Genomic DNA, 27,194 nt, shown 5'->3' on the forward strand with positions numbered 1-27,194 from the left:
GTTATGCACAAACAATGAATCATGGACCACTATATCAAAAACTAATGATGTAATGTATGGTGATTAACATAACAATAAAAAAATTTTTTAAAAACTACTCCCTATTGAAACTTTATTCAGTCTTCTAAAATATTTCTACATTTTGGATTATCTTTTTAAATGGTCGAATTTATGTAGACACCAATGATCCTAGAAGATGAACCCCACCCCCGACATGTGCTAATATAGAGTCTTAATCCTTATCAAAGGAAAAGAAAGCCTGTTTTGTCAAAAGTCTGAATACAGGGATCCTTAAACTAATTCCTTGAAAGCAGTAAAATTACGAGTTTTCTTTCTTTTTTGCTTTTTTTCTTTCTTTTCTTAGTTTGTAGTTACTCACAAATGGAGAAATATTTATAATATTATGGGTTTTTTTGATGTATGCAGACAACTATCAGATCACACTTGAATTAGAGTTACTTTTATAAATTGAGGAAAGAGAATGCCTGAGAAGTCCCTGGTGGGATGAAAAATTCTCAGGACTTTCTTGGAAAAGTGATAACTACTTTCCTCTCTCTAGATGTGGAGACCCCCTCCCTGGCCCCAGATACCGTGTTGCAGAACACATTCACTTAATCTTTGAAGAGCTCATCGCCTCTCTTTAGGACCTGTTCTTGTTCATACATTGCAAATACGCACTTTTATGTCCACAAGGAAGACGTTACTACTATCTAGAAGGGCAATGTCAATTAGGAACAGGAAAATGCAAGGTCTGCCAAATGCAGAATTGTACTGACTTTATGCCACCTCCTTTTGAACAAAATTTGAACCTTTGAGGAAAAAATATTGGAGATTTTGATGAGCTTTTCTTTCTTTCTTTCTTCCTTCCTTTCTTTCTTACTATTTGCAAATCATGGCTTCCTGATCCTAAGGGAAAAAAAAAAAAAACCTCAAAGGAAAGGCTCAACAGGCTTCCTGGACATCAAATAGTTCACACAAAACAACATTCTGATGACTTGCATGTATATAAATCAGAAACATATGAATTAAACGTCTCTAGAAATACATATGGGTTGAAAAATAGAGAGAAGTGCTGAGAAAATGTGTTTTGGGTTTTGCTGAGCCCATGACATTCGAAAAATAGTATGAGACAGTGAACAAACACAAGGCATGGTTTGGCTTACCCCTAATATTAGCCTCCCAGTTCAACGGCAGATCGGTTTGCCATGTGCCTAAATACGAGCCACCTTTGGTGTGCTCCCCCACACTTAATTACTTGCAGTTTAAATTTTTTTCAATTAGAAGCTCAAAAATAGCATCACATTTCAAGAAAATGCAAATCTTAGCATTTTCTCACTCAGTTGATTCACAACAGACTTTTTTAGAAAATACCACAGATCATTTCACCTTTAGGAACAGTCATACTGGTATGGCCCTCTTTGGTATGACTGGTGTGCAGCAGAAGGAAAGCATCATTATTTAAAAAAAAAAAATGGCCCAGAAATTGATGTTGCCCGTTAAATCAAAGTGATAAACTACTGCAGGTAAAACTTTCATGAAGATAAATGGTACCCTCTCTTGACATTAGGTGGTAGCGCAGCCATACACTACCAAGCTTAGAGTTCCTGTTCTTCTTCATTCCTGAGCTCTGTGGCCTTCTCTGTAGGTGGTAGGAGTTTGCCTTCTCTTTTCCACAATGTACTCTAGAGAGCCAACATTAGGGATTCTAAGTCCTGGGACAATTGGAAAGACCTTAGGGACCTCTTATCTTCTCCTCTTGGTATCTTGTTCTTCGGCATCTGGCTTTAAGTACAGGACCAGACCACAGGGGAATTTAGGGAACAAAATCAGTGGAGCTTCAGGCTTTACTCACTGAAGGTAAGTCACTGATGTGTCCTTGGACAAAATCTTTAATCTGTCCTTTGGATTGGCGCCATCATCTGAGATTATCAGTTTGAACTTTTAGAGAGGTGGTGGATTTTATTTTATAGGGAAGTTATTTTGGTTGTTTAAAATGTTTTTTAATGTACTTTTTTTAATTCCTCCACTCAAATGGTGGTAAGAAACTTCAGTGCCTACCATGAATAAGGTGCTAGAATATAGCTCCGAACAAGACAGACACGAGATAGACAAGGACGTAGACAGACCAAATGTAGTTTGATAATGCACTGGTGGGGGAGCACAGACTGCTAGAGATGGACACAGGAGGGGTGCCTGTCCCACATTTGGCCTGGAGGAAGCAGGGTCCAAGAATGAATGTGGGTATTAAACAAACAAAATACTGGATCAAGGAAGAGCATGGCATACACTGTTATCTGAAAGTCGTTCAGGATGACTGGAGATCATAGTGCCAAAGGATAGTAGTAGGAGATGGGACTGAAAAGGTCAGCAGTGACCAGATCATACAGTGCCTTGTGCACCCTATAAAGGAGTTTAGATCTTACCATGACTGTAATAAGGAGCCCTTCAAATGGGTACGCCCAAGAGGTCATTGAATTTAAAAGTGCAGAGGGATAGCAGAAAGACCAGGAAAACCTAGTCAGAGAAGCCAAGGGAAGCAAAGCTGACTGGAAGGAAGAAGTAGTCAACAGTGTCCAATGTTGCTGAGAGATAAAGATGACCTTGGGCTGCAGCATCCAGGAGCTCTTGAGCAGTTCCACTGGGGTAGTGGGTGTGGAGGGAAGGTAAAGAAGTGGAGAAAGGGCATCACCAGCTGCTTTTCCATCATCATTGACATTGTCATCATCATCATCACCACCAGAAAATGAGCATCAAGCATCTTATCTACCAGACAGAGAGAGTGAAGGAAAAGAGAATGAGACACACACACCCCCCCCCAGGGAATTGGAACATATTTGGGAAAACAGATCATAAATATAAAACAGAAGACAGCAACACAAGATAGAAGACATGCAAAGGGGAAAGCAAGCCCTACAAACCAATGAGATGAAACAGATCTGAACAGAGCCATGAAAGAACAGGACAAATCAGATGGCAGATGGAAAGGGAGCATTTTTAAAGTGGTGAGTGCAGCTTGATTTATATTCTGAGTTATGCCTCCTTATCACAGTCCAGTCTGTTTGGGGGTTCCTATCAAACAGAAATGGTAGAAAACACGGTTAAAGGTGATGTGTGCTCTTAACCTACCTGTGACTTCTGTTTCTCAACCTTTTTTTTTGGAAAATTAAAGTCACAGACTGACTCTTTGTTGTGGTTTCATGCAGTCTTTATTTTTAAAAGGTGGACACAAAAACTAAGGAACAGATATCACAGGTAGAGCAAGTCCGCAATATTCATAAATTTTACATGAGTTCCTTGAGAAGTTTTGCACATCCAATGCTGAAGATCTGTGGAATTGCAGTGTAGTGTCTTACATATCCGTGTTATCTCCACATGATGTTGTCTTCCCAGTATGAGGCCAGGGGTTCACCCTCATGTGCAGTACCTTCAAGAAGCCATTCATGATTCAGAGGACAGTTTTTCTTGACAAGGATACCTGAGGTTACTTCTGTAAGGCACTTCAGTGCTAAAAATCTGCTGTGTAAACTTTTAAGTGAAAGAAAGAATTGGTCCTCTTTTACTTTCGCTCTTTCCCTTGTTTGCTTAGTGACTATTTCTTGGGCATCTGCTGTGGGCAAGCCTTTGAATGAAATGTGCTCCAAATCACACCCTCTGCCCCCCTCCCCCCAGGAACCCATTGTGTTTTATGGGAGAAAAGACTTCTATACTTCATAAAGTTTACACATTTCTACAGTAAAATGCTGGGAAAGTTTAGAAGATGAAATAATATTTGATGAAAACTTGCTGAGCTCATTCTTTGTAAGGGATTTTGGTCCATGATCCTGTCTATATTACAGCACTAGTACCCTTCCTGTTTGTGCTTGTTAGAGACAAAAGCTGACTAGGTTGTTCACCTATCAAGAGGTTTTCCATTAAAGAAAACAGACTCATCACCATCAAAAAATATTTCAAGCATCATCAGGGCGCTGAACATGCTATACAAATGAGATACCTTGAGGTCCATACTTTTTCAAGGTGTTTTCTCAGTGCATGATCTTATTTGTACTGCATCTCTGTGTAGCAGCAGATGTTATGATCTCTACTTTTCAAATAAATATCATAAGATTGAAGGAGGGGTTAATGACCTACCTGTAGTCAATTAATGAGCAATAGAATCAAAAGTGGAAAAATGATCTCCTGGTCCTTAGAGCACATTAGAGACCATTATTTATAGCTAGTTAACTCACTTAAGATATTTTGGCAATGAGGGGGAATCCTAACTTCATTTTTTTTTTAAACTTCTTAACTGATTTATTGAGGTATAATTGATATACAACAAATCATACATATTTGAATGTACAGTTTGATAGGTTTGGCATATATACGCTCCCATTAAGCCTTAAGTGCATCTTGGTAGAATGAGTTTGCTAACAAAAAGTTTCCATTGAGTTTGCTAACAAAGAGATTATGAGTGACTTTGCTGAAAGAGCAGTTTTGATTTCAGTGGAAAGAGAGCCTCCTCTCCTAAGAGGGCTACATTATTTGCCTAAATTTTCCATCCAGCAACTGAGGACAAGACCTACTGCTTAAGAAGTTTGACCCATCATTGGTCCTCTCTACTACTGGAATACCATCTCCCTGCAGATGGGTCCTCATTAATATTTTTTGTGAAGGACAGCATAAAGGTTATGAGCCTGCTACTATGTTTTGTTTTGTTTGCACTGATTGAGGTGCAATTCACATGATGTAAAATTAACCATTTTAAAATGAACAATTCAGTGGTATTTGATACATTAACAATGTTGAGCAACCACCACATCTGTCTAGTTTCAGAACATTTCCATCATGCCCAAAGGAAACCCTATATCCATTAAGCAGTTCCTTCCCATCCCCTGCTGCTGTGTTTTATAAACCTGTAATTTTATCACAATATACACAAATATGCATGCACACAGGCACATACAAACACACGTGGTAGACACATAATCCATCTATCTAGAGATTAGGAAATTCCAGATCTACCTACAATTAAGAAATTTTCCAGACAAAGGACCTAATGTATCCTAATTATATAAGCAAAGGACTATAGTCTAATGGATGTTTCTCCATCAGGTGAAAGAAAAAAGGAAACATCCCTTGCTTCTTTTTAACATTTCTCTGTATTTCTTTTAAGTTCTCACTTAGATACTAATTTATCAAGGAAGAAAAAAAAGACAAAAATCAATTCTCGGCCTCTGATTATGTAAAACTGCCATGTTCCTTTTCTTGTAAAAAATTCTCTCATTAATTTTGTCAACATTGAGAATTTTAAACTGCTTCCCTTATCTTAATATTAAGCAATCATCTGGATTTTACATTTCTAGTTTTAAAGATTCAAAATTATTGAACAAAATAATTTAGTTATCAAAGGTTTCATTTCTTAGATAAACATCAAAGGGACATTCTTACTGTAATTTTCATTGTTAATTACTGTTGTTTATATTTATTTATACCCTTGTTATTCCAGAAAAATATTTGAGGTAGCCAGTAGAAGATCTTTAAACTGAGTATCTTTGAAATTAAGAAAAATTAGATCAGATGAGAAAAAGGATCTGAAATTCAAATATTAGAGAAAGTCAACTTAATTATATATATATATATTTTTTTTTTTTTGAGAGAGAGAAAGAGCGCAATTGTGTGCGAGCAGGGGGGTGTGGGAGACAGAGGAAGAGGGAGAAGCAGACTCCCCACTGAGCCTGGAGCCCAACGCAGGGCTAGATCTCATGACTCTGAGATCATGACCTGAGCCAAAATTGAATCTGACGCTTAACCAACTGAGCACCCAGGCGCCCCATAATATTTTAAATGTTCCTGAAGCAGTGCACTGTTTATTGGTAATTTGTTCTTCTACTGCCCTGTTCCCTTTGAGGAATATTATTGCCCTTCTTTATTAAGCCCTCATATCCTCAAGAATTCTTTGAATAACCCTGGATAATTCCCTTTACATTTCTTTGACATAAATATTTTGTACAAATACAACTCACTTACATATGTCTTCTAGTTGCTTGTTATACATCTGAGGTCTCTGGACTGGCTCCTAATGATAATTCTAGAGTCCTTTTTTTTTTTTTTTAATGTACCAAAGCACCTAGCCTTGTGCTAGCTAAAATCTCTGCTGTGTGTTACATCAGTGAAATATTGCTGGCTGATTTTACCTAAAAGTTTGCCCTGGGCGTGAGAGAGGGGCAGGTCCTTGAATGGATAGCAGTTAAAGAGGTGGTTGATTGGACAGAGATACTGACAATTCACATACTTTTTTTTTTTTTTCATTGCAGTGTGTGCCACAGTCTTATATTTGGTAATTATTTCATGCTTTTGTTTTCAGTTGAAAGGAGTTAGGACCGTATGTTTTGACAGAAGAAAGACAATTTGTGCTTTTTTTCCCACCTCTGTGAAAGGGAGGCTGAGGTAATGATTTTACAGTGTACCATGGCAATGATTCCTATTCAAAACTTCACCAAACTGGAAACTCACTGTTCCTAACAATTCTCTCAGTAAACAGAAGATGACGGCATCTATTTGAAGCACCGAGGGCTAAGCTCGATGCTTCAAACCACAGCATAGGGTTCATCTTTAACTCTAGTTAACATTAGTGGATATCATTTACTAATATAAAAATTAGATCTCCAGATTCTTTAGACCGTAGATGATTTGGAAAGGCATTCTGATCAGGTGCTAACCATTCTGGCTTGGGATTTGGAATGAAAAAAATCTAGGTAGATCATAGCCCCGCTCCTGTCCCCACTCAGTCATGTAAAAGCTCTCCCAGCTTTTGTCTCCTACTGTATAAGATGGGTGGGATGGGTGACTGCTTGGATAGATAATCTGTCTCAAAATGATTCTTAAATAAGGTCATGGAAACAGAAAGCCTTTTTTTAAGATTTTTTTAAGATTTTATTTATTTGTGCACACGATAGAGACAGCACAAGTGGGGCGGAGGGGCAGAGGGAGAGGGAGAAGCAGGCTCCCCACTGAGCAGGGAGCCCGATGCGGGGCTCGAACCCAGGACCCCGGGATCATGAGCTGAGCTAAAGGCAGACGCTTAACCGACTGAGCTCCTCAGGTACCCCAGAAAGTCTTTATAATTTAAAACATTACAAAGATATGAACTTTTTATAATGACTAATCATAGAATTATACCCAATTTCCTTTTATACTGTTAAGTTCAAGGCAAAGAAGGTATCTAGAGAAATACGTATCCCCTTTTGTGAATTGTTTCTTTGACCATTCCTCTTGTCTTTGCAATATCAGTTAGAACCTTGGTCTTGCTATCTTTTTTTTCTTGCTTGGGTCTCTACTTTTGAAAGTGTCTTTCAGCTTTTGTCTGACACAACTTTCTCTCTAATCCCTCTTGCTTCCTGGGAAGGAATGTTGACTTAGGAATGATGGCTCTCTGGCCCTCTATGCTCATTATGCACAAATGCAGCCCTGCAGACCTTGGATTGGAGGAATAGGGATAGCACATTTAGGTTGCACAAGGTCAAACTATAACATAATCACTGTTTTTCTTTGGTGGTGCTTTCCCTTCTTATAAAACCCCCTCTGGACTCTTATACCCTCTTCCACTTTTTTTCATTCTTTCTAAAAATTATTTCTTGAGAAAAGATCTGAGACCTCATCACGTTGAATTGTAATAGCTCCAAGCAGAGGATAACATTTCCTGAGATAGGGAATGATTGGAGGTATGTTGAAAAGTGGGTTTGTGACTGTGGCGTTTTTCCCAGGGATGTAGGCTTTTACCCCTCATGGTAATGTTCACTGACTAAGGTCTGCAGCATTGAAGTTACATGTTTATCCCAATGGTGCCCCAAATTATTTGAGCTTAGATCCCTTCTTAAAAGACAAGCTTATTAACATCCACTGAAGGATGTCAGCTCTAGGCTTAGTCTTGGGTTCAAAGGGAAGAGGGTGGAGAATACTCTTAGAACCCTTAAGTATGGGTTAGTATAGATCATTGTCTCTATCTCCTAACACAAGCCCAGCCCTCAAACATAGAGAAGAGCACTAAAATCTGTTTTGGCAGAACAATGAATGTTTACCTCTCTCGATTTTATGATGTTATTCTTAGTTTGGTGTGTATGTTGTGTTCATTCATTCATGCATATACTTAGCCACTACTTGAGCCTCTTCTGCGTTGGATGACACACACGCGCGCGTGCGTATTTCCATAATATTTGGTTAAGCCTTGTTGTTTCTGTGGTTGGCGATAGTCAGTAGTGTTGAGATGGGATATGATCCATTGGAAATAATTAAAAATCATGAATGTGATGTGATAGCAGCAGAGATCAAAATCATTCAGTTACATCTGTTTAAGTTAGAAATTGAAAGTCATGTTCTTCTTAACATTACCTTTAATTTCTGACGAGCATTCAATAAATAAAAGCTTGGAAACAAATTGGCTAGGTGTTTGGAACATATTAAAGAACTGTGAGGCACTTAATATCCACAGTCGTCTATCTGCGTCCATCCTGAGCTTGGTGATGAGGCCAAGTCCCACGTGAATAAGTAACATAAAGAATGTAAACACGAAGAAGTCAGGTTTCACCTGGACCAAATTTTATGCAATTAAGTGTTTCAAGAGATCTTTATCCAGGTGTAACTGAATCAGGTTTAAGGCATTCTCAGCTAGGGCCAAGGTACTCAGAATGTTGGCAGTGGGCATTCCCTGTGATATACCACGCTGAAAGTAATAGCAAACATACAGTGTCTGCTCACTTCATGCCAAGAGCAAGAGAAAAGCAGGTGTAAAAATAAAAAGAAGTATTTGGAGCCAGGGGCTAGTACACATAGACGGAACTATATTAACACTTCGCTTGAATGCTTTAAGTCATAATATGGTGCTTTTTATTGTCAGTTTGGTGTCCTGCTGTTTAGGCCTGGGTCTGGCTTCACCGCTGAACGCCAGTGTAACTTGCAGCAGATTACTGCACTTCTCTCTGACATTAGTACAATTGAACAAAAAGTATTGATACCTGCAGCTACTTTGCTCAGCTTCATGCCTGGAAGACAGATGAATGGTCTTCCCGTAGCTGCGTTCAAGAGCCTTCTTTGTGCCCCCGGATCGTGGCCACCTCGTGTTCTTCTCTTGAGGCAAAACGGCATTCTTAGCCACTAAGAATGCTAAATGGCCAGGGCGTGGATGTAAGGGGCCCGGGATTCATAGAGCTGCGTGTTGGGAGGAGTCCACAAACACCCTGGAGTGAATTCTTAGCCATTAAGAGATAATGGTGTAGAATGGTGGTTACAGCTCAAACTCTGAAACAAACCTACACGATTTTGCCCAACTTGCCAGTTAACTAGCTGTGTGACTTTGAGCGAGTTACTTAAAGTCTCTCTTAGATGCCTTATTTATAAAATTGAGATGATGATAGAACAGCAGTTTTAGTGTACAAAGCGAGTATCAGGTAGTATATAGGTACCTTTTTTTTTTTCTGGAATAGTGTCAGGCATGTCCTAAGTAAAGTGTTAGCTATTTTTATCTTTGTCATGATTTTTGTCATGCCAAGTGTGACAAGAGCTTGGGGCTGGCAGGCATTGGGACCAGGTCCTCTTTTGTTTCTGGAGAGTGTTAAGCGATGATACCATAAAATGACTTCTTTCCTTTTTTCTAATTGGCAACTCCCTGCGTGCATCACTGAGATGGTTGTAGGATAATATGTGAAAACAACTTAAAATCTCAAACATTCTGTATCACAATATATCTACTATATCATAGCAGAGTAAGCCACACCGTACCTTTCCTGGCTATTTTACTGTCTCAGGTTTGCAATGATAACACATTAAAAATCCTTCTAAAATAACAGGATACTATGTAGATTTAAATTACAATAATATTATTGTACAATTATTAGTAATTCTTTGTGCTTTTTTTAAAAAATTGAAGCGGGATTTTTTTTTCCGTCCTTTGTAAATTTTTATACACGTCAAAGGCTACATGGACTCATTTTATTTTTAGGGTTTGAAATTTGATTTAGGGATTTGAAAAAATATACTGTAGCTAGCTATATATATATAAAAAACAAACAAACATAAGAATTGTCCTTGCCTTTTTATTTGAAGAAAAGAAAGAACAAGGTAGAGCTGCCTGCCCATAAAGAACACCAGGTTTCTCCTAGCTCCTGGGGAGCTTGCACGCAGGAGGCCCACAATAATGGGTCCAGCTCACTTTTCACTGCATAATCGCTGGTCTTGCCACAGACGGGGTGCACTCCTAGGGAAATGCATTGCCTGCAGGCTATCCACCTCTGCCTGCTTACCCAACTCTGGAGACTGATCCCTTATGCGTCACTCAGGGCCTTTCTTCTCCTTCCTGTTGCTTTCTTTGGGGTCTTTGTGATGTCTTCCAGTTACAGAATTTGGTTGGTAAAGATACAAACAAAGAAGGGAATTAAAACTTTTACAATTTTACTACTTCTTAACACAGATAAGGGAATTTGGTGGCTGAGAAGAATAAAACTCTTGGCTCCAATTCATTTATAGGACGTAGCTTTAGATTTCATGGACTGATCTGATCACGAACAAATCACCAAAACTCAGTTGATATTTAGAAGAGTGGAAAAATTATATGTGATGTTTGTGATGGGGTGTATGGATATGCATTCAAAATGATTTGTGTTCTAAATATATTACATACTTGGGGTGCCTGGGTGGTTCAGTCGGTTAAGCATCTGACTCTTGATTTTGGCTCAGGTCATGATCTCAGGGTCGTGAGATCGAGCCCTGCATCAGGCTCTGTGCTGAGCGTAGAGCCTGTTTAAGATTCTCTCTCTCCCTCTTCCTCTGCCCCCCCACCCCCGCTTGCACACATGTGCACGCACGCTTGCGTGCTCTCTCACAAAATAAATAAATGAAATATTTTAAAAATATATATTATATACTCAAGGAATTTCTTTTAGGGGGATCATATACATATTTTTGTGATGAGTATAGCAGAGTGAAGACAGGTAATTGCTTGCTAGTGGAAAAAATAGGAATATCATATACACTAATGGTACATTTTATGCATGTTTAGATAATTGTGATTTTTTTTCAGACTACCAATAAAGATAGTTTGTGGGGAAAAAAAACCTCTTCTAACCAGGAGTTATTTTAGGGCATTTAGAACTATTTGGTTAGTTCCTATAGAAGCTTCAGGTGATTTAGATGGTCATAAAAGCTTCACTATTTCAATAGCCTACAACTTTTGAAATTTTCTATTTATAATTAAATATCCATCAGTTTGTCAATATACTGCAGACATTTATGTGTTATCTCTAAATAGATTTCCTATTTATGTGACCATAATGCAAATTCGCCTTTAACCATCACCTGGAAATGAAATAGGATTTTTCTACCATTAGTTAATATTCCTTGACTTGATATATCTACTGTACTGAGAATATACCAGGTGCATAATTTTTATTCCTGGAGTTTGCTGTGGGTTTTGGTTTTTTGCACTCTTGGATTATTTACTGCCTGACTGTTATATGCCCTTGAGCATTATTAACTGCCTTTAAACCTTATAATAACTTACTCAACTCTGTTACTTGAATCTGTTTATTAACCTTTTATGCCATTTTACTGCCCATTAGAATATTTAAGTTATAAAGTTAAAAAAGACTTTAGAAAGGAGAGTGCCAAGAGGACTGGATACAAAGTCAGGGGCCCTGGGCTCTGTTCAGGCCCTTGGGTAAGTCCATTAACCTCTTCTTTTGCTCATTTGTAAAATAAGGTTGAAAACACTTGAGCTTTAAAAATATGATGCCAAAAGGCAGGACAGAGGCAGCAGGTGGAAAAATGCATGAAAAGAGAAAGGAGCATCTGTAAAGAAGTCATATAAAAAAGATTAAAAAAAGAAAAAGAAAAAGTAATAAAAATGAAGTGAGAGTAGAATAGAGGGACCCAATTACCAATAACGTGAAAACACATGATCAGAAAAACTTAAACATCTGTTCAACTTTTATCGTCTGGAAAAAGTGATCACACCATGTCTAACTATAATTCCTTTGCCAAAGACACTAGGGGCCAAGGACAAAATTGCAGTTGCAGAATTTCTTTTGCTTTCTACACATCCAGAAACCTAGAGTCACAGATACTCTTGCCTCGTGTTCCACTTGGTACAATTTGCAGGAATTTTGGCAGATGGTTATAAAAGGACTTTAAAAAATATGTCGTAGTACAGGGAACTCTAAACATAATAAATAAAACTAAAACCTAAATGTCCTACCCTTCAGTAGCATCAACATTTACTAACACCAGCTGTATGCTAGGGACTAGGGATACCTAGAAGTTACCTCTCCAACCAGTCCACCAAAAGAGTTCTTGCTTTTGAAGCCTAAAGGGAATATCAAGTCTTAAAATGAGCTGGCATTTTTGTCATAGCTGTTCTAACAGAGGGTGACACACATGGCCCAGTAGGACTCTTCACAGACAAGCATGACTCTAGACCAGTGCTTCCAAAAGAACTTTCTGTCATAGTGGGAAAGTTCTAGGTTGGTGATATCCAATATGGTAGCCAGTGGCCATGTATGGCTAGTGAGCACGTGGCTCATGTGTCTAGCATGACTAAGGGAATGGATATTTAACTTTATGTGACTTTAATTAAGCTTAATTCAAATAACTACATATTACTAATGGCTACTGTGCTGGACAGCCCCATTCTAGACACTTTATAAGTAGCTATAAGCAGTGACTAGCACTTACAACAAGATGTGAATAATACTACCATTTACTGAGTGCCTACAACAGATTAAGAATTATGCTTGACAGATATGATCTCTAATGCTCACAAAAAGAATAACGTCGTTTCACAAGTGAGAAAACTAAGACTCACGACATCACCAGCCAGCTTACAACTAATTGTGAGAGCTGGAATTTGAACCCAGTTGGTCTGGGTTCTACTATTATGCCAAGTCTTTTTCTGTACTCTCTGAAGATTGCCTCTTTTAAGCACATCTTCCCCTTGCATTATGGATCAGTTAGCGATGTACCTTTAACTTGGTCATGTGGCACAATTACATTTTCCATATTAACTCTGCTGAATATGGAGGTGTCACTGCCCTTGAGCCTTTCTTTTCTCTTACCGGTACCCATGTCGTTCAAAAAACATTTTAAGAGTTGAGGGTCCAGCCCAGTTGCCTGAGTAGTCAGCTGATGCACCTCCAAGTACTTTTCCCCATTAGATGCTGGGAAGCATCAAAGCATATGCCTAGCTTTGTGAATGCTTGGCATTTGAGTGTTTCGCTGTCATAGTTTAGAATATTTGTAAAATCTGCCAAGGTCTAGACTAGTAAGTGAGCCCTGCTAGCACTTGGGCACCAGAAGTTATGCTTTGTACTTTCCAGCCATCGTGGAGCACACAGCAACTCTCTTTAAGAGTTTGGGAGTCTCAACTACAATGTTCCAGTTAGTCTGAACTGGTTCTTTTTGTAAATTCTATATTCAGATGGTACTTGCAGAATCACAAAGGGGTAATGATGGTAAGGAATGTTAAAGGTGCATTGTACAACCTAGTAGTTATCCCTCGGCCCCACTCAGTTACACACCTCGTGACACATGATCTGTAGCCACTTCTCTGTATCCCCTAGAGCTCAGCTTCCCACTTCAGGAAGCAAGTGACATTAATACAGATTGGTTTTACTATGAACATGCCTTACCACATTTTATTTTCTTAAAAGGTAATTACGAACCCCCCCACAAGAATATTTCTATAAACCGTGGTCAAAGTATAGCCTTGTGTTGATAGTTTAAAATACCTTTTTTTCTTTGCCTTTTAAGAGCAAGGAATTGTTTGTTTGTTTTTTTTATGGAAAGAATATATACTCTGATGACCCAAGTTTAAATCCTGCCTTTACCACTTGATTAATTGTTAATGTAAAAAAATGGCTTAACTTTCCTGAGTCACATTTCCTCAGATAATAAAAACAAGAGCAGCACAACATTAACCCTATTGTCTGATTTTTTTGCATGCTTAATATGTGCCAGGTCCCCTTCTAGTTGTTTCACACACACATACCATTTTATGCTCGTAAGAACTTTGCATAGCAGGCTCTGCCATTCCCATCTCACATGGAGGAATTTGGAGACCAGAGAGGTTAAAGGAACAGATCCAAGGTTGTCTAACTGGTGAATGGTGAACCTTGCAGTCACACCCAGGCTGGTTTGGGCCAATACAATTGATCTCTCTACTATCCTTGAGCCCTGTGAAGTAAGAATGATGCTATTCATAATAATCATCTTGTATGACCCTTAGAAAAGTCAGAAGTAACGTGTAGAGCTCCTAGCACAAAAGCTATTCCACAAGACGCCCTAAACAAATGGTTCATTGTTATTTTTTAAATCTTCATAAGTGAAACTGGTATGCCAAGACAGATAAAAATGAGAACATTAAGGGGAAAGGTAGGATATGCATTCTGCACTTTTTTTTTTTTTGCACGTTTGGTTTTCTTCTTTTATAATAGGCGGAGATTCTATTTAAAAGAAGGTATCATATTATTCCTTTGATGACTGAGCAAAGGATAATCAGGAACTTTAGATGGAACAGCTAATTAATATAGTAATACTTCTCAAATTACAACAAAAACTAAATATGTAAAATGGAAATATATATATTTTTATTTTTATCAGTTCAAGGTTTTTAATGTTATCTGGAGAGATTTGTTAAACTCAGAATTCCTATATGTATGATTCAGTTTTAAATTCAGAAATGTAAGTGAAAAGATAATGGTGCTAAATTTGGACATAAACTATACTTTGCTATCAGTTCCCCATGAAGCTTTTATTCAACAAACAGTTCACTAAAAGAGCTATAGCCTATGAGCTTTGGCCAAGATTCTCCATTTCCAATTTTGCAACAAAAATTTCACCCTTCTCTGGTTTCTCTTGTGGGAGGAATCAGAATGCCAAAAGTCACCTTGATCTAAGCTACCTTATCAGAGAAAAACTAAGTGTAGATTTTTGTTTCCCTTTAGACTTTTCCTCATGTTTCATAGGTGGGGTCACTTCAATACACTAAACTAGAGCTTGAGATTTTTATTTCATTTTTCACTGGACTGATTTTTTGGTATTAGTCATTAAAATGACTCCAACTATTTGAGGATATCTGGGATATTTGTCATTGTTCTGTTAAATAAAAAACTATTTTAGTTAACAAATACTTAAGTCATCTTTCCAGTTACCTAAAATAGTAATAATTAAAATTAATCGGATGTGAGCTTTTCTTACTGAATTTAGTGTCTCTATTAAATACATTATTGAAACTCTTACTTCGGAGTCCTTTGATTGAGAAATTGGCAAAATAGTTGACTGAAGTAAAAATAAGGAGGGAGCTGCCTGGTCATTCAGGTTATTAAAGATGAAAACAGGGGCTCCTGGGTGGCTCAGTTGTTAAGCGTCTGCCTTCGGCTCAGGTCATGATCCCAGGGTCCTGGGATCGAGTCCAGCTTAGGGCTCCCTGCTCCGCAGGAAGCCTGCTTCTCCCTCTCCCGCTCCCCCTGCTTGTGTTGCCTCTCTCGCTGTCTCGCTCTCTGTCAAATAAAAAAAAAAAAAATTAAAAAAAAAGATAAAAACATTAAGGATAAACTGAAGTATGAGTATTATGATCAATCTGTTTTCGTAAATATCATCTTATACCTCTGCCACCATTTTTAAAGAAAGTGACCTAAAATAAAGAGCAATTGATAGTTGTGTCTGTTGGGCAAGTTACAGATCTTGAGCGGTTGCTTTGACCATTCCATTTTTGAATTCCTTATAATTAAAATATAGGGGGAGCTGAACTAAATAAATTCTTTAATTCCTTCTACTTTTAAAAAGAATAGGGGTGCCTGGCTCAGTCGGTAGAGCATGCGACTCTCAGTCTCGAGGTTGTGAGTTCAAGTCCCATGTTGGGTGTAGAGATTTCTTAAAAATAAAATCTTTAAAAAGAAAGTATAATAGTTCTATGCATGGTTTATTTATATAAATAATTCTGTAGGGTGCTTACCTTAAAAGAAATTTTTGAAGTGGGAAAGATGAAGTACGTAAATGGAAAGAGAATAACATTTTACCTGATCTGTAAATTTACAGTATAAAGAAAATTTATAAAATTTGCAGAAATTGCCTTTTTTCGATAAACAATGGTCCATTTCTTGTTAATAAGACTTTCGTCTTATCTAAAGAGTCCTCATTTGACCACAACACCAGAAAAATAGAAATTATATACTATATCCTAAAAACTTTGTCACCCCATAGATATTCTTCATGGAGGTGGTACTTATGAATTTGGGATAAGTGATCTTATTCTCAGATCTTTGAGTTTGATCATAATTCATAGTCCAGTAGCCTCCTTGTGTATGGGTAAAATTACCAAAGATTTGTCCTTATCTCTTTGGAAGAAATATCAACTAATTCTGCCCACATCGGGGTGGGGAGGAAGGTGAACCTTGTTAGGTGTCATCGAATGGTATTGACATAGTAATATACATGTTTAAAGATAATGTAATAGAGTATAATTAAAATTAAACCATATATTATCCTAAAAGAACTTATTTCAATTGTTTTAAAATATAAAGTGACTTCATAATAGGGTCAGAGTTTATTTTCAGCTTTATAGTAAATGTGCTGGTTTCTGAAATTTGGGGATAACACACAGTACACTTAGCTTGTGTTAATACCAACTGGCCAAATAGCTGTCAGACTAATAGCCTGGACCGTAGATATATTGTAGTAGGTACAGTAGCTGTATTGAGCTCATTCTATCATTAGAATGAGATCATCTAATTTTCAATTTCCCCTTTTTCTAGACAGTAATGTTTCTTTCGTGTTTTTAGCCTACTCTCAAGACCTTCTCCAAATACATTCAGTAGTATTTCCCTAACTGTTTATTAGTTGTATAGTTCTCAAGAAAAATACTGGGCTTTGCATGACAAAACTTTAAGGGTATTGATTTGTTTGGAGATCCCTGGCTTAAGGTTTATTGTCTCTTAAAGATGCTTGAAAAGATGTCTTCCTTATTGTAAGCCCCGTGGAAGTAGAAGCAAATAGACATTTATATATTTAAAATACGAGGAGAAGTAAAAAAATAAAATGAAATATAGCCCGTGAAATATGGGACTCGTATCTCTCCATGACTGTAGAAAAATCCTTGTTTTCTAACGTGTGCCTGGGTTCTTCTGGTTTGTTTTTGTTTTGTTCAGTCTCCAGGACCTCCCAATTTTCAAGGGCACTGTGGGGCATATGTAGCATTTATTTGATGTATGTATGTGTATGCATATTTTCCCACATCTGTCTCTGTGGACCTATCCTTTGTGAAATCCTAAACCTTGTATTAATGCTTGGTTTGTGATTCATGGTGTTCTGAGAGCAATTATATAATTTTTCTTAGGGTGTTTATTCGATGTGCACTGTAAAAAAAAAAATGGGAGTATTTTTTGGTAACTCTGCAGTTGCCTTTTTATTGGTGAATTTCTCTTTCTTTTACTGTGACCTGAGAATATCACTGCAGGCTCACTGCCAATTTCGTGAGCCGCTGCCTGCTTCAAAATGGAGGCAGGAAGGTATCCATTTTCATCAAGAGGATGACAGTGTTTCAGTCTCTCCGACCATCTGGAGAGAGGAACTTTTGGAGCAAAAGAAAATAGGGATTTGAAAAAATTATATTTAGCAGAAAAGGCAAGGGGGGAAACCAATTAAAGTTAAACTATACCTTATGAATTTATGCTTTTTGACTATGCTGCCTTCTTTAGAGGAAACATAAACAAGAAAATACACAGGCTATTTTTATAAAGGACTGTTCCCCAAGTCTCATGAGTATTAGTAAACGAATGTTCAGTAAATTAGGATTTTGGCACACTTTTTTAAGTTTATTGCACACACAAATATAAGAACTATAAAAGAGTGCTCCCCCCCCCTTCCTGTGTACATACTGATTGTTGGTGGTCTGTGTAGATCTGGGCTTTTAATGGTCTTTCTCATGCATCTCTGCGAAAAGCTGACACTATGGGAATTTAATATTCCAAGATGTATTTGTCACTTTCTGTGGTCTGGATAGTGCATTTGTTTTCTCTGTCTCTGCCTCTTTTCTCTCAGAAGTGAACATTTTAATTGAAAGGTAGAGTAAGAGGGAGAGGCTTGATGCATGCCCTTCTGTTTGCACCTTTCATGAGCTCAGAGGCCATCTATGTTTAAAAAAAAAAGATGCTTGGACAGGATGACCCTGTGGTGTTATATAATATACTTAACTAGACATAATTCGCAGTATTCTTGCCTGTGACTAGAAAATATCCCCCGCCCCTGGTTTTCCAGTCACACAAATCTACTCAGCATTTTGTTGTTGTTATTTGTTTTTCTGTATTCTGAAAGGGGCAGTGTTCTAGGGTTTGATCAGATTTGGAATGGACATGGAAATTTAGCATTTTGTGCCTGCTTCTTATCAAGTAATGGACCTTGAGGTGCTTTGGTCAATGCAGCAAGCAAAACTAAATTGTCTCTCCTTCCTCAGGTTTATGCTCCATCAGCAAGCACTGCCGACTACAATAGGGACTCGCCAGGCTACCCTTCCTCGAAACCAGCAGCCAGCACTTTCCCTAGCTCCTTCTTCATGCAGGGTAAGATGCTGCCACTTCTGCGGGGAAATCCACGGGGCAGAATCTCCCTGGGTCTTTTCAGGTCATGTATAGGGCAAAAGACTGCTGAACTGATACTCAAGAAATGGAATACTAGGCAAGTGGAGACTATTGAAGGTCATCCTCTTCTTTAGGAATTGAATTCATTAAAAATTCATCAATTAATTAAAACTTGACTAAGACTTATTTTTTAAACCAAAGCCCCTTGAGCAATGATGAGTTAAGATTAAACTGGTTGACTTCACTTAGAACTGACGCTTCTTGGGGGATGGTCTTCCATGACAGATCATTTCAGCTTCTTCTGTCCCCAAGAAGAACGTGTGTGTATTTTTAGAAGTGTTTTGGTTCAGTGTGTATTTTGAGCATCCTGGATCTAGCCAACTGGGAACACATTGTCCTTATGTATAACTTCATATAAAAATTTTAGCCACTTATTAATTTATAGGTAAGAACAAGAGCCCCGTTTAAGATAAAGCAACCTATCTCAAGACTAGAATACTATTTCATTACACAGCGAAAGCTCCACCCCAACATGCTAATTGATTTGGGGTAAAAGACCCAGCTTTTGTCCCAGACAAATTGACAAAATTACAGTTTCATAGTAGGTGAAGTATATTTATTCTTTTAACTGTGCTGTTTATTTAATGAAATGGATATGGATGCGTCCCCCTGAGCTGACAGTCTTGCCCCTGGTAGCCCAATTCCTTTCTGCTGCTTGGAAAGACTGGAGTAGTTAGAATGACACCAGCTGCACATAAGAATAGACTGTCCAGAGGATGCACCTAAGGCTTCATCCCTGATAAGCCTGTGGCACTTATTATCAAAGTACGATGATCTTGTTGCCAAGTTAATACTCTGAAATTTAGATGTGGAATTTACCAAGAACTCCTGTACCTGTGTACAGAACTTTTAACGCTTTCTGCCCGGATGTGAAAACCTTTTTTGAGCGTGCCTTGGCAAAGTGCCGTGGGATTTCCTTTTCGTGCTGCTCTAGGAAGGGCCATGTCGTGGGACAGGGAGCACCTTGGAGCAGCAAGTAAGTGGGGAGCAGCTGGGTGTCTCACTTAGCTTGCAGGGGGCATCCTCAAAGTCATTCTGATTAAAAGGGACTTTTTTTCTTGCCCTTCAGAGTATTTGCTTTTTCAGGTTGCTAGTTCACATGTGAAATTCCATGGAAAATCTATAAAATTGAATTAAATGGGTCTCTCAGGAATGGAGAGAATTTGTTCCACGCATAATACAGCTCATGTTCATAAGGGCCCTTTATCTGTGTGACCTGTCCTAGGTGTAACTCACAAAGGGACCCAGCAGGGTATGTCACTTGGGGGCGTCCTGGGCTGGGACAAAAGGGTTATCCCCTTCAGCTGTAAAGAGTAGCCACTTGAGCATCCACTCCCCTCTTTTGCAACCAGTCAGAGCAACTGGGCTACCGGTGCTTATCGAGATGGTCAATTCAAGGATTCATCATTCAAAGCAGATTTTCCCTGAGAAAATTGACAGGATAGATTTCTTCTATCTGCCTTCAGGAGGGTGCTTGCTTAAACAGTGCACACCACGTGGGAAGTCAGGTAGATTAAAGCAGAAAACAGTAGGCTCTTCTCCATGGCAGACCATGCAGAATATGGGGAATGAACTTGCTTTTCTGCATGTGAATACCCCAGAAAGCAAAAAAATGCCCCAAAAAGCAAAAAAAAAAAAAAATTGAGTTGACATTTCTGATGAGCACAATTAATTTGCTCACATCTAATTCTATTCTTTCAAAACAACATTATGCCAAGATCATGGGATGTGATAAATATTAATTTATTGTGAAAAGCATAATTTATATAAAGTATGTATTTTTATAAGTCTGCATTGAGTAGAGTGTTCTGTGTTAACAAGTCCTAAATGTATTTCCATATAGTACATCATGTTGTCAGAATGTTTCAGGAGACTCTCGTTCAATGATATATATTCTCAATTTATTTGTCATAGATGCCATCTATTTGAAATGTTAGGGCCTTAACTTCATCTTTGAATTTAAGGTGACATCTAAACTTCCACAACCTGAAGGCTAAATCTTCAATGCATGAATAGTAACTTTTAGAAAGTCCTGTGTTTTCCCATTAGGATCACAGAAACAGTACCTCGTGATCCTGTCTCACATCGGCTTCCTTCAGTGATGGGTGCATGGTGCCCAGAGGATTCAGGTCTTAAAAAAACATACAGTTTGGGTGAAAGATACTCAGGGACTGTCAGGAGCATATTTTAAACTCACTACCATGTGACCTCTCGTTTTTCACTTGCATTTCCATCTTCTAATTAAAACTCTTAAGTTGTCAAAATCACAGGATTTTTTTTTTTTTTTTAAGAAATCTATTGATCATTCCTCCCTGTTCTGAAACTATTCCAGTTTTTGGATTTCTAACTTCTAGATATGAAAGCTCGGTGAAAAAAAAGCTTTGTGGTATATAGTGTTGGATTTAACTTGCCTATTGCCTAAATTTTCAAAAGGCCTTTATTATGTAAGATATATGGTGCAAATCATCTTGTTTTCAAGGAGGCAGTACCTGCTGTACTGTGAACAGCCAGCTGACGGCCTGGTATTCAGCTGGCATTCAATAATTGCTGTTAAACTATTGAAAGAAGGGAAGATCCGAATTCAGCAACGACATAGATTCCTGCCCACCCCACCCCCACCAACCACCTTCATTTTGAGAAACCCAAACCAAACATCAGCGATCCCTAATAGTAACTTCTAGGCCAATAGACCAGAAAAGAAAAAGAATCTATAAAAATGGTTTTTTTTTAAAAGATTTTATTTATCTGACAGAGAGAGACAGCGAGAGAGGGAACACAAGCAGGGGGAGTGGGAGAGGGAGAAGCAGGCTTCCCGCCGAGCAGGAAGCCCGATGCGGGGCTCGATCCCAGGACCCTGGGATCATGACCTGAGCCGAAGGCAGACGCTTAACGACTGAGCCACCCAGGCGCCCCTATAAAAATGTTTTTAATAGGCTGTTAACAAAAGATTAACTTAATATGGAAAGGTACTTCCTATAATGTCCACATCATTTTAAACCTCTTTTTAACTTACAGCTTTATAAAATCCAGAACTTCTTCAAATCGTCTCTGGTGTAGTAGCTATCTTATGATACTTATGTACCCTTTCAACTGCTACTGACGGCTTAAGGTAGCTATCGAACTATGCACCAAAAAACAAAAGTTAAAAAAGAAAACTCAGAACTATGTATCTGAGACTCGTGTTCCCTATAAATTATAATGCAATTTCAACTTTAATTCCACCATGTATGTAATAAAAAGGAAATTTGGTCTTTGAAATCTGAGATGTTCTTTTTCATTCTTATCGCTATGTCTGCATTTAAAACTTGTAAACGTGTCAACTCTATAATGTGTTAAGTATTTTATTTTCATCACAAAATTTAGGAACAATTTAACTGTTAGTTTCCATAGAGAAGGAGGTCAGGGGACTTTCAAGAAATGTTTTCTTTAGTATTGTTTACCTGGCTGACTTGATGTAATTCTACATAGAAATGTGTTCTGTTCTTTTATAGCTGAATTTTTACTAAGAACGCTGCCTATGGTAAATATTTACATTTGTTTGGCAATATGGAGCCACTTGGGAAAAAAGAAGGATGACTGTCTTCTGATGTAATCAGCAAAACAGCACAAAGATGAATACACAATGGGCAGCCGTTTTCAAGTATATGAAAAAAACCCTATTCTGCAGGGCAAGGCTGAATGCCTCCGAAAAGTCATGGTTTTCTTTGTCCTTTACAGATGGCCATCACAGCAGTGACCCTTGGAGCTCCTCCAGTGGGATGAATCAGCCTGGCTACGGAGGAATGTTGGGCAGTTCTTCTCATATTCCACAGTCTAGCAGCTACTGTAGCTTGCATCCACACGAACGCTTGGTAAGACAGATTTACATGGTTATGGGGGCGACACAGCTAGTTTACGAAATCTCATTCTCCGCCTTTCCGTGCATGTACACAAGGACTCTGTAATGAATGTAAAAACGGTACACACCCATTACTCTTACAGTTATCTTGTTCCTGAGATCAAAGGCATAACAGATCACCTTTGTAAGCCCTTGCGGCTTTTCTTTGCCATTGTTCTTCTCTTTGTGGTGTTTTATTCCGTGCTTTCATTATGACAATGTTAGCCTCCTTCGGACATAAATACATACTGTGTTTGAGCTGTACAATTTCAGCTATGGTGGATCCTTGTCATTTATTTACTGTCTGTAGTTTTGAAGAGTCTACTGCAGGGGGCAGAGTGACAGTAGACTGAGAGTAGGTGGCCTGCTTCTCCCATGTGCATTTCCACTTCGCTTACCGACTTCTGTCCCCAGTGACAGCTTTGACCTGTGGTGCCACACCCAAAGGAAAGAGTTCCTGTTTCCCATACACTCCACTAGTCACGGCAACCATGGGGGTTCTGTATAGATCAGATTCCCAGTTTTCAGTGGTTTAGCTATAATTCCACACCTCCCAACATCCCAGTGATGCTCCATTTCCTGCCTCAGTTGAAAACTGCTGAGCTGTAGGACATTATCTTGTTTCATTACTGAAGTGTCCACTCTGCCCATCGCCTACACTCATCCATCCTAGTATGTCCCTTTATCTTGGAGGAAGTAGTTCATCTGATCTTTTCCAGCCTCAAAAACTCCCACAGCTCAGAATCCGCTTAGGAACTTAAGTCGAGCATTACATGGAGATCATGAGTTAGGTTTGAGATGCAGGTAAGATGGGACTGAGTCCCTCGTGCAGCCCTATAACTTTAAAAATGTATGAAGTTGTGATCCTACAAATGCAGAAAGGTCTGACAAATCCAGTGATCCTTCGTGGTACTTGTGTCTCTACTCTTCGTCTTGAAATTGCCCCTTGTTCTTCTCCTAACACCCAGGTTCCTGTGCCTTTCTCTGCTCTGCAATAGGAAATAGCACTTTCTGGATTTCTGTGCTTTCCTCTCTTTTGTTCAACCACTAGAGACATAGAAAAGGTGACTTATATTCTATTCTGACAACGTAAAGTATTTCAGAAGTTACAGTCTCTAGTCCTGGTGATAGAGACACTGTGGTCAGTTAGCCTATCTGTTAACAAGAGGCAAATGATGGAAATAGAATTGGCCTTTTTATATCATCTGCCAAGTTTGAATGTGTAAATCAAACTGTCTCAAATTTCAGCACATCTTCAGTAAATAGCAAATGATTTTCTTGCAAATTTTATCTTCTCCCACCTCCTACTTTGAGGTATTAGAGCAAAAGCTTAGAGAAATATCAACTATTTCTTCTTGGCCAACATCTTTATTTCCCCATCATCATTTTCTACTTCTCTAAGGAACTCATGATCAAAACTACATGTGTCCTATGAGCAAGGAAAATTTTGATTACAACTAAAAGATTTTGGCAATATACTAACATAACATGGAATGTCAGTCCTTTTAAGAGTTGTTCATTTGACATTTATTTTCGTTCTTCCCATATTTCTTTCTTTCTTTCCTTATCATGCTCTAGAATTTTGATGTAGGTGGTTTGATTTTATCCCAATCAAATTCACTGCATGGGCGGAGGTATCTTTAAAATGTGCTCAAATGCATAAAAAGTGTAATTTTAAAAAGGAAACCAACTACGTTCCTTTTAGAAAAAATTTTGCTGAAAACCTTAAAAACCAAAACAATATTATCAACCAGGAAGAAAGATCATTTTGAAGGAATAACCCAACAGGTTGTGTCAGATGCTGTATTTGTGTAATGTCATTTATCTAACACAGAACATGGGAGTTTCATTCTTAATATGATTATTTAGCAGATCTTAGAGATTAAGGGTTTGTTTCAAAAAATGGTAAATGAATTAGGTCTCTGGTAATGTATCCTAATAAATTTTCTCACTGATAGGGAAACTGTTGGATTATTATATCTAGTAATCATTGTAATTTTAGTATTAACCATTTGAAAATCTCTCACTGAAATGCCTTTCAGAAATCTGACACTGAGAATAATTTGAGTATGCAGTAGGCACTTAGTGTCCTTTCACTTGAAAATAATGGTAGTTCCTCACAATTTTCGTCTCTAGCTTTAGCCAGTCTCACACAGAACAAAGGAATAGTTTGAGAAAAAGAAGAGTGTTTTCCTTGTATTATTTTGGGTATAATTTGGCCAAATTAGTATTGTCTCTAAAGGTACAATATTTTAGAAACATTATTGCCTTCATCACTTTATACTGTATTGTAACAGAATGTGTCATTGTAAAGCTTCAAATCCACACATTTCAGTAGCAACTGTCGAGTCACCAGTTTTGATTCTTTAAATCCCCTTTACGGTTTCAGCTTCTACAACACAATCCCACAGCTAATCACTGCTATGTCACAGATAGACATACAGAGTCACGCAGAAGAATGGAGTTTGTGGTTAAGCTTTGGAATGGGTTGTTGTAGAAGATTTAAGGTTGGCATGACTTGGCAGAGTTCTGTTTAGAAATAAGATAGAGTCCTTTGTCTGGCATGGTCTTTGCCCCGCAGAGTGAAATAGTCTTAGGAGCCTGGAATTTTAATATAAAAGAAGTTCTGAATAAACCCTTACCCTGGTGATTCTCAACCAGGTGTGATTTTACCCCCTCAGGGAACATTTGGGAATGTCCGAAGACATTCTTGGATTTTCCAGCTGGTAAGGGTTACTGGAATCTAGCCTATAGAAGCCAGGGATGCTGGTAAACATACTGCAATGCATAGGAGAGCCCCCCCCACCCAGCAAAGAACTATCTGGCATAAAAGATTAATGGTGCCAAGGTTGTGAAACCTTGCCTGAGCCCAAAGCGTGATTTTATTCTTAGTATGTGCCACCAAGTGTATTTTCTAATCTTTGAATTATCAACCCATTAGTGATAACAATATCATTAATAGAAACATTTTCGATACTTATTCTGTCAGTAGGCTCCAGATATGCTATAATTGGGCATCATAAGTAAAAATAATTCAATAGTGGGCATGTAAAGCTCTTACACTTTCTCAATCTCCCGTGTCTATGTGTAGTAAGCAGGGCAGACAGTATCAATAGCTGGAGGAAGAGAAGCTAAGGGGACCTCTCATCGTTGGTCCCTAAATATTCTAAAAGAGACATACTTCACACATCAGTGATATTCTCTGTAGTGTATTTATTATGTCTCTGAGTGACAGTAGTTTTCAAGACGCTTTTCCTCGTAAAATAATGTAGCTGTAAGTCTCATTAATTTCTTTCAGCATCCTATATTCTGTGAGTCTCTAAAAATAACTGATTTAAATGGTTTGCATTTGTTTCCCCATTAAAATCGATAGGGAAGAACTTTTCTTACTGTTCTCTAAACTCAGTATTAACCCTCTCTCTGTTAAATCCTGAATTACTGCCCATTTGGCACCATGTTAAAGGGTCTAGAAATCCTCCCCGATGTGAAAATCTTTTTCCCATTCCACCCTGTGATTATATAGTCGTTTAAATATTTTTCAAAATTCTTTACCTCTGTCTTGATTTTTGCATATCTGGGACTGATTTATACAGTTTCTCTGTTCTCAGCACAGAATAGCATTGTGTAGAAATGCAGGCAAACCATCCCTTTCTTTCAGTTTCCTTCTATGTTCAGTTTCTTTTTCTCTACTTTATTACTGTGTTTAGCTGTCAAGCAGAATTAGTTGTTCTAAGTTTGGTGTTCCGTGGCTTATCCAGTCTTTTAGATTAGTTGTACTATGGAATGTGCCCATTCTATCGTTGTTTGGAGAAAAGTTCATGGACTGCTTGGGGCATTTTGTAAGCAGCAAGGAGAAGTGAATTTAACAGGTGGCCTAAGGAATTTTTTGGTCAAGCACAGAGGTCCATGAAATTAGAAAGTTTGAAGGGCATTCTTGGGAAGTTGGAAAGTTTTAAGGATATCATCTCAACTTTTTCACTGACGTTGACCTTTCAGTTGGACTATTTTGAGTGCATAGAGGTAACGTTGTCAAAGGCATCCACCATGTCATTGGCAGATCTAATGTAGGTTTGTTTTCTAGACTGTTTAGTTCTCTTTCTTTCTTTTTTTTTTTTAAAGATTGTATTCATTTATTTGACACAGAGAGAGAGAGAGCACAAGCAGGGGGAGTGGTAGGCAGAGGGAGAGGGAGAAGCAGGCTCCCCGCCGAGCAGGGAGCCCGACGTGGGGCTCGATCCCGGGACTCTGGGATCATGACCTGAGCCGAAGGCAGACGCTTAACTGGCTGAGCCACCCAGGTGCCCCCAGTTCTCTTTCAAATAAGTGGCATTTCAATCCAGTATTTATTAAATGCCAACCGATAACCAGTTGTTCATTGAGGATATAGGATAATTGTGTGTTCAGCACTCAGCTGCAGGTTGTGGGGATGCAGAGATCTAAGCTCTATTCCCTCCCCTTAAGGAGTTTACAGTATGGGTGGAAATGCACTTGAAAGAGAAAGCATGAAAGGTAGCATATAATTAGGTGTTAAATGGCACAGCGCAGAATGTGAGTGCATTAGGGACTCAGAGAAGAGATCGTGCAAGAGTTGGAAGTAGGAAGGAATACTAAAGGAAGAGGTAGAACCCAAGATGGGCCTCACAAAATTAATACAGAAATAC

At 38.4% G+C, this 27,194-nt stretch overlaps 1 protein-coding gene across 45 annotated transcripts in view; it reads left to right on the top strand.

The window, feature by feature from the left end:
• TCF4 (transcription factor 4) overlaps positions 1 to 27,194 on the top strand; it is a 353,993-nt gene that overhangs the window by 279,135 nt on the left and 47,664 nt on the right. For all 45 annotated transcript variants that reach the window (XM_081801147.1, XM_081801151.1, XM_081801164.1 and 42 more), the window contains 2 exons: positions 18,473 to 18,578; positions 22,374 to 22,507. In XM_081801147.1, the coding sequence (XP_081657273.1) occupies positions 18,473 to 18,578; positions 22,374 to 22,507 (240 nt within the window). The remainder of the gene's footprint in view (positions 1 to 18,472; positions 18,579 to 22,373; positions 22,508 to 27,194) is intronic.

Source organism: Leptonychotes weddellii, chromosome 13 (assembly GCF_054177405.1).
Source record: "Leptonychotes weddellii isolate Sample4059 chromosome 13, ASM5417740v2, whole genome shotgun sequence".
NCBI classification, from domain to species: Eukaryota; Metazoa; Chordata; class Mammalia; order Carnivora; family Phocidae; genus Leptonychotes; species Leptonychotes weddellii.